At 47.9% G+C, this 18965-nt stretch overlaps 1 protein-coding gene across 1 annotated transcript; it reads right to left on the bottom strand.

Moving 5' to 3' along the window:
- Positions 1-168: 168 nt before the first annotated feature.
- LOC129330529 (procathepsin L-like) lies at positions 169-17705 on the bottom strand. The gene is made up of 8 exons (XM_054980587.1): positions 17625-17705; positions 14289-14436; positions 13929-14051; positions 12504-12662; positions 9512-9736; positions 7774-7942; positions 4372-4480; positions 169-587 (listed from the first exon to the last, which is right to left on the bottom strand). Exons 2-8 carry the CDS (start codon positions 14418-14420, stop codon positions 488-490), a joined length of 1017 nt encoding a protein of 338 aa, XP_054836562.1. The 5' UTR covers positions 14421-14436; positions 17625-17705; the 3' UTR covers positions 169-487.
- Between the last annotated feature and the right edge of the window lie 1260 nt (positions 17706-18965).

Here is an 18965-nt window from a genome sequence, read left to right as displayed (position 1 = left end):
CTTGCCAGCACCAAAGTTATATATTAACAAGAACACTTACCAATGAAGTACGGGAAAGCACATTTCATGCTTTAAAATGTTTTCTTGGTGCTTGATCAAGAAATTCAAATGTAGTTCACATATTTCAAAACAGGAAGAGGCCAAACTCAGACCATTTTCTTGAGAAATAAATTTATTTTTACAGACTGGACAACTAATTTTCAAGATTACTGTCAAGCAACGCACATTATTTTTTCTTCGGTGAGGTTATCCATATTTCTTTTAGCCTCTGTGGTTTTAAGAAAGAAAAGAGCACCCATATCCAAAGTGCGTGCAAATTTCTCCCCAAAATGCAAGCTAAGTCAGATTTGTGCCAACATTTGAGAAAGTCCAGATTGAAGAATGATTTTCGATTTGGGGTGTGTCACAAATGATGCGATCAAAGCAGCAGCACAAACAGGCTCTGAGGCGGAGAAGATTAAGGGAGGGATCCTGGCCGCTGGGTCGGTTACATGGTGGGATAGCTCGCTTGGCTGGCTACCCCGCAGTGATTGTCAGCTCCCTTCACCAATCGCATGTAACCTTGCTCGCCCCATTTTTCAGACCAGCTGTGGGAGAGTTCATATAAAAAGAGAGTGAGGATCTATAAGAACTTGAGAACATATGAAGCTTCCTCAGCCCGAATCAGGCCCTTCCAGCTCAGGATTATCAACAGTGACCAGAGCCGCCTCCGGCAGAGAAGAGTCTCAGATCTGGAGAGCCTGTAATTGGAGATGCCAGCGACTGAGCTTGAGAACTTCGGTGCATAAAGTGCACCATTACTGAGCTGCGATCCCTCTGGCTAAAGAGTGGGGCTTGCAAACATACAGGAAGCCTTATATAAACACCACAGCAAGACACCCGGGCCGTTTCCACACTACTCACCTTCATCCGGAACGCTGCGGAACGTCACGAAAAAACACAGAAGATAGCGTCTTCTCACCCGAGTTTTGCACGATGTCATGCAAAACTTGTGCGAGAAGCTGCTATCTTCCGCAGTTTTTTTGCAACGTTCCACAGCATTCTGGATGAAGGTGAGTAGTGTGGAAACGGCCCTGCTCATCCCACAGGGAGGTTCCTATGCTGTACTGCAGTCTTTAAAAACTCAGGTCAAGAAGGCGCTCTCTCTCTCTCTCTCTCTCTCTCTCTCTCTCTCTCTCTCTCTCTCTCTCTCTCTCATCACCTCTTACTTGAGATCCTTTCACTAGAGATGTTGTTATTATTATTATTTATAAATCCAAGGCAGATTACACAGTACAAGTTAAAAATACAATATAACCAACAGCAAGGACATTTACTGAGCAAAGTACAATAATGAATATCAGTTAGGACATTCAGCGAAAGAGATACAATGTGGTACGGTAGCAGAAACAGCAGGACTGAACGGGAACTTTTTGCATGCAAAGCAAGTGATCTAACACCATGCCCTCTCAGCAGGGCTTCAAAACCTTAGTCTGGGAGAGATCAGCTTTTTCCTCCAGCCCAAGAACGTCTTGCAGAAGTCAAAAGGACTTGCGCCAAAGGAGGAAAGCACCAGCGTTATCAAAACAAACCGATGGGATCCAGCCCCTTGAAAGCCAAAGCTTTGGTTGCTGGTGTAATATTGAGCTTAATCAATATCAGGGCCAGTGAAGTAGGAACCGTCTAGTGGCGACCACTGAGGTCTACAGTACAGCGAGTCTGCAAACAGAATGCATCAACACATTCAACGTGTTTCAGGCTTAAATCAGGACAGTGTTTTTTTTTTCCCTACAGAGGATGATAAATTTCACAGGCCTAGGTTGAATCCACATTACTCATTCTAAGTCACATGTTCCCCGCATTCCCCACGCAATCCCGAGTGCCGGTCACGTTACCTCATTAAACAGACGCATTTCATTCGCATTTCTCCTAAATATGTGGTCACAGGTTTTCAACGGGAGTTTCATGGTGGCCGTGAACGGGCCAATGCGCAATTTATGCGGGTTTTTTTAAAAACCACCCCCCTTCCTGTCTCTCCGGCCGTTCCGAGAGTTCCTATTGGCTGATTCAACTTGCAAGTGCTCCGTAGTCTGCAAAAGACTGTTTTTGACTTCATAGCTTTGGATTTATTGATTATGCTGTTTCTGAATCAAATCTGGTAGTTTGAAAAATCATTTTGGGGTGAATCCATCCTCAGAACGGACTCGCAAAACGGACTCGCAAAACTTTTAACTGTTTTTTTTTATTTTATATTACTGTAATATCGAAATTACAAAATATTGAAATAATGGCACTCCAAGGAAGTGAAACTTCAGTAAAATTCAGGCACTGAACTGTCCTGCATAGGAAATGCCCACGAAAGCTTCCCACATGCTTCCAAATTCCCAAAAAAGAAATGGGAGAGAGCCATCAGTGCTGTCAGTGGGGGAAAGAGGCATCATTATCTTCAATGATGTTTCTTTATAAGGCAAGATCAAAATAATGGAAAAGTGTGCTAAAAAAAAATGGGCGGGAAAAAAAGGTCCCGCCCAAAAAAGCAGTTTTCGAGTGGCCGTGTGACCGGAGGGACGCGCGAGAAAGACGGATTGGAAGCAGGAATGTGAACGAAGAGGAAAAAATCGCGGATTGGAGGCAAGCGAAAGATATCCAATAAACATGCGGGTAATGGGTGAATGTGGATTCGGCCCTAGTTAAGAAAATAACATTATTATACTGAGTGACGCCATCTACTGGGCCTCCCTGTACATTGCATTGACAAAGCAGCGCCGTCACGTTCATCCTGCCCTCCCTCCCAAACAGGCAGAGCAGCACCAACGCTCCTCCCTTCGTCTTCACCCTTGCAAGAACCTACAGGGTATACTAGGCTAGGAGAGAATGCCTAGTCCAGGGTGGCCCAGGGGGCTTCCCAGATGAAAGGAGACGCAGACCCAGGTCTCTCCCAGTTCTAGCCTGACAGCCAACTAGACGTGAAGGCAACCCCCCCCCCAAATGTAAGCTGAGGATGTGCTGCCATTTTGAAGCAGTGAGTTCCCAGCAGGGGATTCCTTTCAACAGCTCCGTGGGGCCTGAGAGCCAAGCTACAAGTGACGAATTACACTTGCCTGGCAAGTGAACAGGCTCACGTGCATTCCTCCCTGTCCACTTGCGCTCCACTTGATCACGTGAGTCTGTTCATTTGCCAGGCAAGTGTAATTTGTCACTTGTAGCTTGGGTCGTAGTGATCAGGTGGAGCGCAAGTGGAGCGCAAGTGAACAGGGAGGAATACACATGAGGGCCAAGCTACACATGACGAATGACACTTGAACGGCAAGTGTATTTCTCCCTGTTCACTTGCCCTCCACTCAATCCACTTGCCAGGCAAGTGTCTTTCGTCATGTGTAGCTTGGCCCTGAGTCTGTTCATTTGCCAGGCAAGTGTAATTTGTCACTTGTTGTAGCTTGGCTCGTAGTGATCAGGTGGAGCGCAAGTGAAGCGCAAGTGAACAGGGAGGAATACACGTGAGTCTGTTCATTTGCCAGGCAAGTGTAATTTGTCACTTGTTGTAGCTTGGCTCGTAGTGATCAGGTGGAGCGCAAGTGAAGCGCAAGTGAACAGGGAGGAATACACGTGAGTCTGTTCATTTGCCAGGCAAGTGTAATTTGTCACTTGTTGTAGCTTGACTCATAGTGATCAGGTGGAGCGCAAGTGGAGGGCAAGTGAACAGGGAGGAATACACGTGAGTCTGTTCATTTGCCAGGCAAGTGTAATTTGTCACTTGTTGTAGCTTGGCTCGTAGTGATCAGGTGGAGGGCAAGTGGAGCGCAAGTGAACAGGGAGGAATACACGTGAGTCTGTTCATTTGCCAGGCAAGTGTAATTTGTCACTTGTTGTAGCTTGGCTCGTAGTGATCAGGTGGAGGGCAAGTGGAGCACAAATGAACAGGGAGGAATACACGTGAGTCTGTTCATTTGCCAGGCAAGTGTAATTTGTCACTTGTTGTAGCTTGGCTCGTAGTGATCAAGTGGAGTGCAAGTGGAGCGCAAGTGAACAGGGAGGAATATACGTGAGTCTGTTCATTTGCCAGGCAAGTGTAATTTGTCACTTGTTGTAGCTTGGCTCATAGTGATCAGGTGGAGCGCAAGTGGAGCGCAAGTGAACAGGGAGGAATGCACGTGAGTCTGTTCACTTGCCAGGCAAGTGTAATTTGTCACTTGTAGCTTGGCTCTGATTCAGGCCTGCCTTCCATCCTGCACTGTTTTCCTTCCATTTTTACAAACATTTGAGAATTACACAGCAGAAAAGCAAGCGAGCCGCTCTGGAATCTGGCTGTGCTGCCTACAAACTCGGTGCCTTTTCTGTCTTTCCCCCCTTTTCTGCCACCATCATGCCACTGCCCCCCCCCTGCATCATCACCTGTTCTTCAGGATCCAGTACTGCTTCCCGTCTTCTGGGGAGGTGCCGTAGCCAACTGCCAACATGGCATGGTTAACAGAGTCACTGCAGAAGATGGTAGAAAATACCCCTGGACAAAAGGAGAGGTTTGGGGAAAGCAAACAGAATAATATGAGCCCCTTTAACTGACTTCTAACATCACCCTTAACAAACAGCAAGAAAAGGGGAAACTTTTGCATCAAGTTCAGTTTCAAAGTGAATGCATCAGCTTTTTTTGGGGGGGGTCATCACCCCACTGAGGTGCAACACAGGTGTGTGGCATAACCGTCCCAGGTCAAAACGCTCGGGTGATCTGGGTGACCCTCACTGCTGTTTCTGTGGCTGCTTTTATAGATCAAAATTCTTAGTAGTTTTTTTGTTCATGGGCTGCCTTGACAATTCTCAGAATTGAGTGGAGAGTTATCTAACGTGCAAGAAGATAAAAGACTTATCTGCTCAAACACAACCCTGAAAAGACCGTTCATGTGCTCAGTCAAACACCAGGGATGGAAATATTGGGTGACGAAACGGGGAACAAATGACTTACAAATACCATCTTTGCCCACCCTTTTCCTCCTTTTTTTGTGTGTGGCCCACATTGCTTGATATACAAGAAAGGGGTAAAGGAGTGATGGGTAACAGCAACTGTGCTTATATACTGCTTTTCTAGACAGATTAGTGTCCTACTCAGAGCAGTGAACAAAGTCCATGTTATCATTATCCTCACAATACAAGCAGGGACCTGGGCTGAGAGGAGAGGCTTGCCCAAGCCCCTCTGCTGAGCTCAGGGCACTAGAGGGATTCGAACCAGCAGATTGCTGATTCACAGTCCAGCCACTTAATCACTATGCTACAGCAGCTCTAGATGAATCCTTACCGTTTGAACACTGGCTTTTGGGTACATTTTTTAAAATTTATAATAATATATCTGTTCTAACATTATCTCATAGATCCAGAGGAGTTAGCTGTAGGTTTGCCAGCCTCCAGGTGATAGCTGGAGATCTCCCGGAATTACAACTGATCTCCAGGTGACAGAGATCAGTTCCCCAGGATAAAATGGCAGCTTTGGAGGGTGGACTCTCTGGCATTACACCATTCTGAGGCCCCTCCCCTCCCCAAACCCCTCCCTTTCCAGGCCTCAAATCTCCAGGAATTTCCCAGCCTGGACCTGGCAATTCGTTAGCTTGTAGTCGCAAAATAGTAAAGAGTCCAGTAGCACCTTTAAGATGAACTAACTTTATTGTAGCCTGAGCTTTCGAGAACCACAGCTCCCTTTGTCAGATGCTTATGCTACAGTAAAGTTGGTTAGTCTTAAAGGTGCCACTGGACTCTTTAACATTATCTCAGAATGCATCATCCCCTCGAAATAAAGACTGACATTTTAGCAAACAATTTTCAAAAGGTTGATCTGATCTGGCCAAATTATATTCACTTCATCAAATTATATAAAATCATTTTGTTATCTTCTATTGTCACAGCCTTCCTCAGCGCAGCAGTCCAATGAGACCCCCACTCTTTCTGGTACGTTGCACCACCTGGGAAGCTGTTCCCTCCAACAGCCCTCTGAGGTAGGTGCTGGAGTCTCTCTGTACAATGTGCCACCACTCCTGGATGTTTGCTTTCTGTACCAAGGGACCGCCCCCCCTGGTGCCAGGGCAGTTGCCCAAGACCACAACGCTCCGGTAAATACAGGCAAAGACTAAGGATACAGGGTAATGAAAATAAAGGCAGAGATTAAGTACTGGCTGAGAGGTACAGGGAGGCTGGCGGGTGAGTGTATCGTGACATCTGTCAGCTCTTGCAGGCGAGAGTGCCCTCACACACAGATAAAGGAACAACATGTTTCGAGGGTCTAGCCCACAGGGGCTCCTAAGTGAGGGCCAAGCTAGAAGTGACGAATCACACTTGAATGGCAAGTGAACAGACTCACATGTATTCCGCCCTGTTCACTTGCACTCTAATTGCACTCTACTCGATCACTACGTGCAAATGGAGTGCAAGTGAACAGGGAGGAATACACGTGACTCTGTTCACTTGCCATTCAAGTGTGATTTGTCACTTCTAGCTTCGCCCTAAGTTACCCAACTGCTCTTAAGGTTCTGGGCCACCAAAGCCCAGCAGTTCCCTTGGTCCAGTAGCAAAGTGTGGCCAAATCAAAGAGATGGGAGTGATTTCACATTGGGTTGTGGAGAGCAGGATCCGTGGGTTTTTCCAGGCCAGTTGTAGACAGCACGGTTCCTCCTGAGCCCTCGATCACTATACTTGTCAGGCCATCTCCTCCAGATGTTCTTGCCCTGCCTCATTTACATGACATCTGTAAAATCCATGTCACTTGTGTGTGCATGCAGGGTTGTGTGTGTCTGTGTGTGCACGTGTGTGCGTGTGTGCGTGCTAGGGTTGCTAGGTCTCCCTACCCCCCCCCCCATCCCCGGGCAGGAGGTGGGAGGTCTGGACTAACCTTTTTTGGCCCACTTGCACAGGCCACGTGTCACCCTCCTGGAGTGCTCCTGCACTCTGCAAGGGGCCAAATCGTGCCCGATTTGGCCTGAATCAGGCCCAGTTCCGTCTGGTTCTGGCCGCTGTGGAGCACGGGATCGCTGCTGCACTCCATAGTGCATAGGCTGCTGTGGAGCGGTGAGTCACTGCTGCACTCCTCAGTGGTCTGAGTCGGGCTTGATTCAGGCCAAACCAGATCTTAATTGAGCTGCTGCGGCACACGGGAGGGCGCTGCTCTGCCTGGGAGCATGCCTCGGGAGGCACGTTCCCCTGCCTCCCCCCCCACCATCCAGGTAAGCAGGGGTGGGGGGGTGGGAGTGAGGGCTCCCCCGTGCCCAGTGTGGGACTGGCAACCCGAGAGTATCCGTGCACACATGGTGAAATCCTTCCCTCTCAAGCCATTTTTCAGACCTCAGTGCAATTTTAGCCACAGTGGAGCAATTAAAACTTCTAAATGGGTGTCCAAAACACAACATTTTTCATATCCAATCTGCACACTGGTAACTGGAGAAACATTCTCTTGCCTTATTGATGCCCGCAAAACCAGATCCTTGTTCGATGTTGCCTGTCCCAGACATCACAAGGAACAACGCAGGGAATGCGCAAGACCTCCCCCCCCCCGCACCTCCCAAAGACAAAGTGAAGGCGAGGACAGGGCTCAACAGGCAACCACAACTCTCAAGGCCCTGAGGCCTCTGAGGAACGGCCGCTGTGCAGAGATCACAGCCTCGTCCCTTCTCTGGCGGGGGGTGTGTGTGTGTGTGTGGAAGCAGCACGGGATCCAGCCCCCATCACAAGGGGCTCTTTCTCCTGCACCCGGGAGAGCTGTCCTCTGGAGGAACTCTTGCCAAGTTCTTCCTATACTGGGCCTCCCTGAAGGTACCTTACCTGACTTATAGAAATGGAAGGGGAAGTTATGAGCATCCACGGCCACTGAAACGGGACCAATGGTGGCCACGGCTTGTTCCAGGTCTTCTTCACTCCCCCGCTGAACTGCCACCACAGAAGTGCAGTTGGCTGCTCGATCCTGGGGGTTGTAATGGCAGCTGAATCCCTCCTGCAAATGAGTGTTTTACTTTAAAAATCTGTGCACTTCATTTTGTGATTTCTTTTTTGGCTCAAAGAGGCTATAAAATAATATTTGTTTAGAATTCCCATAAAATTCTTAAACAAACCGCAAAACAAACCAGGAACAACCTCATCATCTATCCCTGGTTTGGATCGGTGGATCTGTTCCATTGGCGATAGCATTGTTACAAGAGGTTTAATGTGATGGAAGAAAGGCTCCATGTGCTGGAGGAATGTGCCACTGGTAGTGGAATAGATCCCACTTCCTAAATGCCTGGCAGAATGAAGAGAAATGCTTTCTAAAGATTTAAAATCAGTGCTGCCAAGAAGGTGTAACAGGGAAGGCTGTTCTGTGATACAGGAAGGCCCCGTCTCTTGAAAGTAGAGTTGCCAGCCCCAAGTTGGGAAATTCCTGGAGAACTAGGGGGTGAAACCTGGAGAGATCTGGAGAAAGAGGGGTTTAGAGAGGGGAAGGACCTTGGCATGGCATAATTCCATAGAGTCCACCCCCCCAAAGTAGCCATTTTCTCCAGGTGAACTGATCTCTGTGGCCTGGAGACCAGATGTAATTCCGGGGGATCTCCAGCTACTGCCTGGAGGCTGGCAACCCTACTTGGAGGAGACGGTGTAACTTCCACAGATGATGGCACCCAGATCAGGGCTATATTGAGAGAATATGAGCCAGGTGTGTGCATTTCTCTGTGTAGAATAATTCGTTCTGGTTGCATGCGTGGAGGTTCCCCGTCCAGCTCATTTGCTCAAGCAGTTGATAAGGTGCAGAGAATGCACAAGTCCTTTTAAAGACAAAGAAAAGGCAAGGAGTTTGGTGAACTGCTTGGGCTTTGGTCTGGGGTCTTAGAGCTCACTTGCCAAAGGGCTTGGCTACTCAGTGCAAACCCCACTTAATAGGGGGCAGGAACTCGACATCATTCCACGGGCAAACTCCAAGGTGGGTCTGCCCTTCATGGTTAGAAGTCTTGCGCAAGGTTTGTTTTGCTTTACTATCGTAATACTCAGCATTGATATGAGGCTCTCAAATGTTTCATGTCATCTTGCAATCTTTATAACAATTTCGTGAGGTAGGCAGGGATCATTATTCTCACCTTGTAGGCTCTTGCCAAAGGGCGAGAAAAAATAGCCTTCGCCAACTTCTACTGTTAAGGAAAGGAAGCTAAAGGGAGGGCTAAAGCAGAGAAAGATTTACAACAGTCATGTAAGGTAGGTGAGTTCTGTTACTACGTGGAGGGTGAGTCCTGCTAAGTCTACAACAGAGGAGGGATTCGATTCAAACCTGAGTTGTGGTTCCCCATCTCAGCCACTGCACTACACCAGAGCAATCTACTAAGCCACCAACCGCCCCCCCCCATGAGATTTCATAGGCGCTGGTGGTCCTACTCACAGTCCAGCACTGTTTCTCCTCTTTCTTACCCCCTCAATGTGGACTAGGAACTTTAAAAATAAGAAGTGGTGATCCTCAGGACACTGCCACTAGTGCTCCACAGGCTTCTGTGGCAAGGCATAGAACTGCAGGACACGTGTGAGCATGTACATAGCTTACCTTTTCCAAGTATGGGTAGGCGCCCTCTGAGTTGATGCCCCCATTATCCCGCACGTACTCAAAGGCCCGTCTGATGTAACCCCCGTGGCAGCCGTGGTTCCCTAGCTTCCCGGAACAGTCGATGAGATTCTGTTCGCTGAGCGAAACCAGCTTCCCCGTTTTATTGACGAGCAAACCCTCCAGAGCCCCAGTGGCACTGAAGGCCCAACATGCCCCGCAGTGGCCCTGCGGGAACAAGAACTTTGTTGGATCGGGCCCACATTCCATCACATTCAGCGTCTTGTTTCTCACACTAGCTGGCAAGGTGCCCTAGAGGGCCCACAAGAAGATGCCAAAGGTCGCCTCTCCAAAGGCGGGCATTCCAAGGTACACTGCCTCAGAAAATGGAGTCTCTGTTTAGCTACCTGGCTAATAAGCACTGATAGGTTTCTCCATAAGAGCAGGTCTGCCAGATTTCGTCAGAGGGCCAAGCTAGAAGTGACGAATTACACTTGAGTGGCATGTGAGCAGACTCACACATATTCCTCCCTGTTCACTTGCGCTCCACTTGATCACTACGTGGCCCAGAGTTCATCCTGCTCGGCAACTCACTTCCAAAAGTCAGCAAGCTGCCTCTGGAAGTCCAGCTCTGTTGCTTCCAAGCACTTGGTATTTAGACTGCCCTGGGGGGTTCATTTTTAAAGCCGGAATGAAAACCCTTGTGATTGGAGGAAGTGGGCTGGATCCAGGTCCATTTTAAGTCTTCAAGCAAGTTTCTTTGTGAGAATAGAATCAGAATAATGTTTATCGTATGCAGCCAAAGGCCATCACAATTGAACAAATAAAACACAAAAGTAAAACATGAACAATAAAAAAATAAACCGATAATGATTAAAAAAAAACCAAATACATTAAAGCACATGACAAGCCCTCTGTATCCCCAAACAATCTTGCATGGCCCCACATCACACAGCCCTGCACTCACTGGACTGTCCTCTACAACCAGACAGGTTCTGCTGGTGCCCATCCAAAAACTGGCTCTGGAGCTAGGATCGCCTGTTTGGGCTGCCTCCCAGAAGCCGGTATTGGGGAAAGCTGTGAATAAGGAACTGAAAGAGAGACAAGCCCTCTGACAGATGATCCTTCTTCATGGTGATGAATCTTTGTGTGTCCTTCCTTTTCTCTTTCCTACCCCCCAAAAGCAGATCTTGCAGATACAGGAAAGGAAAGAAAGGGCAGCCACTGAGCTACAGGAAGTGAAGAGAGAAATTAATTGGTCAAAAACGGATATGACGTGAAAGCACCACAACTGGATCTCATGATACATTTTTTTTCTAAGCAGCCACAAGGAACTGTTAATTTGAGGGGGAAGCCACACAGCAGGAGGGATGTCGAATCTTTCCCCTCATCCCAAAGCATTGCCCCAGAGAGCCAAAACACACGTTAAGAAATACCTAGGTTCAGCACGTGTTCTCTTACCTCAAGGTTTGCCGGGATCTGTAGGTGTCCTGGAAGCTTAAAGTTTAGCATTTACAGAGCAGCAGGAAGGGGAAGGGAAATACAGGCGCCTGTATTTCCCTCCCTGCTGCTCTGTAAATGCTAAACTTTAAGCTTCCAGGACACCTACAGATCCCGGCAAACCTTGAGGTAAGAGAACACGTGCTGAACCTAGGTATTTCTTAACGTGTTTTGGCTCAGAGTTAACAGCACTGCTGGGGAAAGAATGCAAGTACATGAAGTTATTAGCAGGGAGCCCTTTTGTATAACCACTTCAGTTCCTTCCTCCACCACCTTATCTACATTTGAGACTGACCCCCTCGCTAACCCTGGTGTAATCGTATCAGGAGCAATATCAGTTGAGGGTATCTCCACTTGAAAGGCTTCATCCAGAGCAGAAGACCAGTTAACAGCAGGAATATTGAACTCCAGAAGATCAGGCCAAACTAAGAAGTCGTCGTTCTACTTTGCTTGGAGGTCCCGGTGGGAACTGACCCGGTCCACTCTCTTGATTAGAGTTTCAGGTGGGCATCTGTGTTGGTTTGCCATCAAAGAGCAAGATTTGGGTCCAGTAGCTCCTTCAAAACCAACCTGATCCCCAGGGTGTGAGCTTTCCAGAGTCAAAGTTCCCTTTGTCCATTCTCTTGGTTGCTTCTGCGCCCCCATCCCTTGCCCTCCCAGCAAAAAATGGGTAGAAAGCAAGAGACCAGGATAACCCAGAGTAAGCTGGGGGTTCAGAGAGGAGTCAATGTACTGTCACTCAAGGAGTAGAAAAGAGCAAGAGTCCAGTAGCACCTAGAAGACTAACAAAATTTGTGGTAGGGTAGGAGCTTTCAGGAGCCACAGCTCACTTCTTCAGATATCTCGCGCAAAATCGCGCCAAGAAGATGCTGCCATTCCGGGAGCTCGGCGTGGTGTTCCGTGGCCGGTAAGCAGTGTGAAAACGGCCGTTCTCAGAGATATCCAAACCTTCAAAGCACTCAATTAAAAATTCCACAGAAGCTCCAGAGATACAACAAGTTGAAAATAGAATATAAAACTCCCCGGGCTCCCAGACACTTTCTCTCGCTGCTCAAGGAGGAAACTTGTTGCTCAAGCAAATTAAAATAAAGTGAATTAAAACAAATTAGAAGGGATGAGGTCACTGGGCACCTGGAGCAGTTGCCATCTGGGCTGGAGGTCAATGAGGCCACAGTGAGCAGCTCTACAAGCGAGTAATGAGGGGGGAAAGCCAAGATCTTTGGAGGGCAACTTTTGGAACGTGTGAAATCTTGCTAACAAATATCAGCATCTGTGAAAAGCCAGAAAGATAATTTGCTGTGAGGGAGAAGGGGTGTGGGGTTTTTTGCCACATTCACCCTGAGGGATAGGAAATCAAGGAGGATTATACTTCCGGAATCCTCTCATCAACCATGAAGGCTTACCCTTTACCTTTTAAAAAAAAATCCATACAAACCTGAAATTCTTATCATTCTAATGATCAATTTAGCCATTCATTCTTCCATGCTATTCTCACCTGATTTTTCACTGGGGTGACATAACCTTTTTTGCGCCAGTCTACTTCTTTGGGGGTCTTCAGGGAGGCTGATTTTTGGAAGAAGGCCAGGTTCCCACCACGGCGCTTGACCGGGTCAGGATGGAAGCCATTCAGCAACTGGTTAAACTCTTCGTCAGTCTAGGGATGAAAATGGGAGTTATCAAATCTCACCTTTTGCAGAGTGCCAATGCTGCACAACAAGCAATCAAAGGCCCTAAGAAGGCCTCTTCTTTCATTCAAACCTTAACACAGCCATAAACTCAGGGCTTTTTTTCAGGGGGAACGCAGTGGAACGGAGTTCCGGAACCTCTTGAAAATGGTCACATGGCTGGTGGCCCCGCCCCCTGATCTCCAGACAGAGGGGAGTTGAGATTGCCCGCATGGCGGGCAATCTCAACTCCCCTCTGTCTGGAGATCAGGGGGCAGGGCCACCAGCCATGTGACCATTTTCTCTGTGGGCACCCCACTGAGTTCCACCACCTCTTTCCCCAGAAAAAAGCCCTGCATAAACTCATAAGCAACCATCAGCGCCCCCCCCCCCCCGCCCCATTCCTTTGGCCTCAGCTCCTTCCCCACCATTTGCAATGCTGGTTACAACACTGGCCAATCCAATGAGGCTGTTGTGAGAATATCTAACATATGGGAAGGACATTAACGTCTCTGGACATTGTTTCTGGAGAAATACTTGCTACCATCAGTCTGAAACCAGTCCCATAGGAACTCAGACCCAGAACCCATTTCATATGCTGAAACGACAGCTTTGAACATGCAATAGGGAAAATGCCTCGGCCTGCGCAGCTGGGGATGAAAGAGCTGGACCGTGAGATGAGGAGGCAGTTTGTTCCAAAGCCACGACACCTTTTATTTACTGGATATTGCATCCTTCTCCCAAAGGGCTCAGGCCAGCATACACAGCCTGCACACACACACACCCCACCAGCCCCTGGCTGCCTTTTTACCTTCACAACAACTCCTGAGGTAGGTAGGTTATGCCCCTGAAGCACTGCCAGGTCACGAGGCTGCAATCTGTGGCCCCTGGGCCCACAGCACCTGCAGACCCTCCAGGCTTCTTCTGCCTGCCCATATCCTCCACTTCCTCCTCGCCCCTTAGCACACAGCCTCTCCTGACCTTGTGCAATGAGTCTCTTCACAGTACCACCACCAATGAACTGCTGCTTCTTGCCTCATTCTCCCTCCTTCCTGCCACCTCGCCTTTTCACCTTCCCACTTCTCCTAGTCTTTTGTTGCCCGACCTGCAAGGTTTTGGCCCTAGCCAAAGTGACAGTTTCCCCTTCCCCCACAGAAGCAGCTCTTGCTCCGGAGCAGCTGCTTCCTCCCACCAGTTCAGCCAGTGCTGGTGGCTTCACTGCCATGTAATCTCCGAGATGGGAGGAGGCCAGTTACCAGGTCACCCAAGTGGTTCATGGCTAGCTGGTAGCTGTGCTTCCCCAAGGAAGCCTCAAGGTTATGAATCTTGATCTTTTGCATGTTCTTCTCCCAGACTGCCCTTCGGAATGCCTCTTCCTCCTGCAAGAGGGGACGGGGAGCCAATGAGCAAGGGAGCAGTCACCACAAGAATCCCTCCCAGTACCCCAGAAGCATCGGCATGGCCACACTCGGCAAACAGAATCTTCTTGTGGCCCAACAAACCCATTGAATTTTTTACTTTAGAAAGTTCCATTTTTAATTAAGAAGCTAAAAAGCACTCTTGGCTCCTCTCACAGCAGAAAAGCAAGAGTTTGGTTTATGAGGAAACTAACTCACCTCAAGGTATTCCTTGGCGTGGACTCCCTTCCACCCTCTCCAGGCTTCCTCCAGGGCCTGATCCTGAGTGATGGAGAATGTCCTCAGGAAGACCAGTGAAGTTACGGTCACCACCGCCCAGAGTGGGGGCATGTCTTTTCCTACGTGGCTAAAAGCATCCTCGTAAGCCCTGGAGGCCAAGGAGATTTCCAGCTGGAGCAGCCTTAGAGCCCCAAAGAGTCAGACAACCCCCAGCCAGGCCGCCTGCTCCTCCCCCCACCCTCCTCGCACTTTGAGGACAAAAATACTGATTGGCAAGATTATCATCAAGATTACTGATGCATGTAAACTGAATGGAATGCTCAAGAAATTATTTCCAAAGTTTACCCCCTTCCAAGGGTGTAACTACTATCGCATCAAGGTTAAGAGGTTGGGTTGCAAATCAGCACTCTGCTAGTTTGACTCCCATTACTCTGGAGGTAGCCTGGGGTGAGCCCCTCCTCTCAGCCCAGCTCCCCAGCTGTATTGTGGGGATAATGATAACACTGACTTTGTTCACTGCTCTGAGTAGGGCACTAAGTTATGCAAAAGGGCAGTATGTAAACACACTGTTATTGCTGAACATCCAATGTGCAAAAAAAGAAGTCTGCAACAAAAATTCGTAAGTAAAGCCGTAAGCACTCTCCATCTTAAAAAGTGCCATGCAATCTGGGAAAATTAAGATCCCCAATTGCTTGGGACAAAAAACCCTGAATGAATGGCACAAAAATGTGGGGGGGAAGGGCTCTCATACCCAGGGCTTTTTTTCAGGGGGAACACGCCGCTCCAGCTGCGCGGAGGGCAATCTCAACTCCCCTCTGCCTGGAGATCAGGGGGCGGGGCCACCGGCCATGTGACCATTTTCTCCGAGGGCAACCCACTGAGTTCCACTACCTCTTTTCTGAGAGCCAAAGAATGGTGCATGGGGGGAAACGCTGGATGGTTTGGGTCTGGCTATGCCTGTAGCCCCTGCTGGGCTTGATGGATGAGTGAGGCCAGTAGCAAAAACGGCAGCTGTGAGAAACTTGCCTAGTTTTCCTTGATTCTGGACCAGAGCCTGTGATAGTACACTTTCCTTGGAGAATGTAAAGAGGGAAGCACAGCCATTGTGCTGTACTCTCTGTCTAAACAAGGGGCGGGGGGGGGGGATAGCTAAGTCTCAGGGTTCCCTGAACTTGAGGGTTTCCCTCTCAGGGTCTCCAGGAAACAACTGAAAGTGTCACAGGGGAGGCTACTTTCTCCTCAGTTGGGGAGTTACTGCTCTTGGATCCGCCCCATGTTTATTATACTCCACCGCTAGGCTCAACTAGGCTTTGCCTGTGTCCCCCCCACCCCCCACCCCGTTTGTCATCAGGCCCTGCTCTGTCACACCAAGCCCCACCCACTTAACTAGCAGGCTCCACCTCAGGTTCTTGGGGTGGGTAGAACTGCCAACACGGGCTTCAAAACGTGGGTGTGAGCAGGTCCCTGCAACTTTGATTCTCAGTCCGAGGGGAAAGCAACTGAACCCCTGAGCATTTTGATATTCTAAACTTAATTTTCCAGGTTGCCAGATAATTTTTTTATATTGAAAACTGATTGGCTCAATGAGAACTTTCCTCCCTGCAAACCTTAGGCTCCACGCCTGAGCTGTCCGCCGCAGCCAAAAGTCCTACCAGAGGCCAGTAAGGGCCAAGCTAGAAGTGACAAATTACACTTGAATGGCAAGTGAACAGACTCACGTGTATTCCTCCCTGTTCACATAGTGATCGAGTGGAGCGCAAGTGGAGTGCAAGTGAACAGGGAGGAACACACGTGAGTCTGTTCACTTGCCATTCAAGTGTAATTTGTCACTTCTAGCTTGGCCCTGAGTCTCCACCCCATTTCCCCAGATGTGCAGCTCCACCTCCCACACGTTAGAGCTTCTCAAGACAAGCAACCTCTCTTGGCAATGTATCTTGTTTTTAATCAGCATTTCAGTTGGCTGAAGCCATTTGGGGCTTCATTCATAGCTGTATTTTGAAAGGTCACCTTGCCTTCTTTCACATTTTTTTTTAAAAAAAAGAACTGTGCAATAACCTCTCGTTGCGATCTTCTGCAGGAGCAGGCCGAGTTTTCTGTCTTTCTCCAAAGCAATTTCCCCACTCTCAGTGGTCATCTTCTTACTGCAAAGCTGCTGCCCCCTCCGCCCACTAATCTTCTTGCCCCATCACTTCATCTTGTGACACCATTGCAGGAGATGTGTTTGTGTGCACAAAAGGAACAATTTTGCAAAAACCCTTGAAGTGGCCCAAGCTGCTGTAGCATTGCGGCTAAGTGGTTGGAGTGTGAATCAGCACTCTGCTGGTTCGAATCCCACTACTGCCATGAGCTCAGGTGGCTGGCCTTGGGTAAGCCCCTCCTCTCAGCCCAGCTCCTCAGCTGTGTTGTGGGGATAATAGTAACACTGACTTGGTTAACTGCTCTGAGTGGGGTGCTCATCTAACTAGAAGAGCAGGATATGAGAAGAGTTATAATACTGGAATAACCTCACCAACTGTTCTTGAGGAAATGGTCCAGTGGTTATTAATTTTTTTTACACAAATAACACCATTAAAAAACACAACAGCCGGCCTGAAAAATTGGATCCGAGTTGCATGCAGTGTAGATTCATGCAACTGTTTTAAACCATTGGCAAGAACTTGTAGAACAATGACATTTACTAGTTTATCTATAACAGAAAGAACAAACTAAAAAAATGGCTATTTTTTAAAGTGCAGACAAAATGAAGGCATATGATAGAGGGAATGGAATTGCCTAATAAATTCACGGGGGCGGGTGCTGACTTCAGGCAGAGCTCTTTGCTATGAAAAATCAGGCATTGCAAATCTGTCCCTATTCACACCTTGCAACAGTGGGACTCTGGGAGTAAATGGCAGAGGGTTCATTCATATGGGCTTGTTAGTCCCCGTCCTCAGAGCTTGTGCCCCCTGATAAATTCCTTCCCGACAGCTGTATCCATCTAGTACCCCCCTCCCCCAGTCTGGTTTCCTCTGCCCTCAACAGCAACAATCTGTTGCTGTGAATTCCAAAATGGACCATTTATGATCAGAAGGAAGGAATAAAAATCAGGAAGTGAAAGTATTCCCAAGGACAGGTTCTTAACATACATTTGCCTCCATCCTACCTTCAAGAGAGACTCAGAGTGGTTGCATGGCTGTCTGTGTCTCATACACTTGCTTTTGGGTATCTGCCTTCTGTCCGTATTTCTATGAAATGCCTCCTTTTTCTCATTAAAAGATAGCTTTCAGCCCCCATACATACCACCACACACATTCAATTTTAGACACATAACCATACCTGTTGTTTTCAGTAGAAAGGGTTTGAGAGAAGTGTCTTTGCTTTGACTGCTGGCCTTTCTTTTCTGTGCAGCTGGGAAGTCGCCAGCACCCTTTGCCTGCCCCTAAAGCGCAACTTCCTTCCCACTGTCCCCGTGCAGCCAGCTGAGCTTACACAACTTGTCTTCCTGAAGATAAAAAGAACACAACACCACAAACCCTTCATGGCAGGACTGTGCAGGTGCCTCTATGGCAGCACTGCAATGTTGCAGAATACGGTACCAGCTGCAAAATTTGGCTGAGAAACTCATCTTCATTGTTAAGCAACATGCTCATCATAGTCCTTTTGACTGAGAAGTACAAGGATGACGAGTGGGGCCGAGGGCGCACTGCCTCACCTGGATTTGGCCCAACTAAGAGGGGTTATTTTTAGGATGAAACAGCCTTTCTAATATAATCAATGGGCTTTGACTTGATTAACTCTTTTAAGGATTTCGCTTAATGAAGTTATTTAAGGAAATTAACTGCCAAGCAAGTAACATCCTTTTAAACAATAAGAATTCCAAATAATACTTTTTGATGTGATAATTTGTTTAAAACAAACAATTGTAGCCTCTCAGATGCTGATTTTCAAAGTAGAACTTGTGCATCGTGAGTCTTCTGTCCTGTAGTTTATTTCTAAATTTTGTATACTGTGGATTCCCTGTAATCCAGCTTAGAAATTTTCCCAGTGGACCCACATTTTAAAAAGCAGAATGCAGCTCACAGAAAACATTCAGAGTAAAAAGAACACAAAGAGGAGAAATCTGCTATACCGTGTGACACGCAGCGAGGGCTCTTTTTGTTCCTTTCATAACTGCTCTTCTAGACTGCTCTTCTGGACAGATCAGTGCCCCACGCAGAGCAGTGAACGGAGGGAGTGTTGTTATTATCCCCACAATACAGCTGGGCGGAGAGGAGTGTCAGTCAACATTTATTTCAATACAAAATCAGCTCTGGAGAATCAACAATAATAAAAATAGAAGTGAAAGCAAAGTAAAATAAAATAGGAGCAGTACATACAGTGCAGCAAGCCCAAATTGTGGGAGATGGGGAACTTCCTCCAACTAAGTACCATTATTGAAGCTCAGTCAGCTGTTTACATATCCCACACAACCGGAGGCAAAATTTAGCAACTTTATTTGTTATTTCCTGGGAAGAATCTGCAAGGAGGGAGACAAGAAGTTGTTCAGAGCTTCCTGGTAAAATTGGCAGGATTGGGGCTATAAGATTGGTTGTTGTTATAAGAAGTGCAGTGCAAGATGTTCAATAGATGCTACTTTCCCTGTACAACATGGACAAGGCCGTTGGGGGAGTGGGGCAC

The sequence above is a fragment of the Eublepharis macularius genome, chromosome 5 (assembly GCF_028583425.1).
Source record: "Eublepharis macularius isolate TG4126 chromosome 5, MPM_Emac_v1.0, whole genome shotgun sequence".
In the NCBI taxonomy this organism is placed as follows: Eukaryota; Metazoa; Chordata; class Lepidosauria; order Squamata; family Eublepharidae; genus Eublepharis; species Eublepharis macularius.
The sequence above is the reverse complement of the archived record's forward strand: the minus strand, read 5'-3'. Positions and strand labels throughout refer to the sequence as shown.

Excerpts from the sequence above, each read along its gene's own strand:
- LOC129330529 (XM_054980587.1), bottom strand. The coding sequence starts at position 14,420 with ATGCCCCCACTCTGGGCGGTGGTGACCGTAACTTCACTGGTCTTCCTG. Across the intron at positions 14,052-14,288 it reads ACGCCAAGGAATACCTTGAG|GAGGAAGAGGCATTCCGAAG; the intron begins GTGAGTTAGTTT and ends CCCCTCTTGCAG. Across the intron at positions 9,737-12,503 it reads TCACCCCAGTGAAAAATCAG|GGCCACTGCGGGGCATGTTG; the intron begins GTGAGAATAGCA and ends TTGTTCCCGCAG.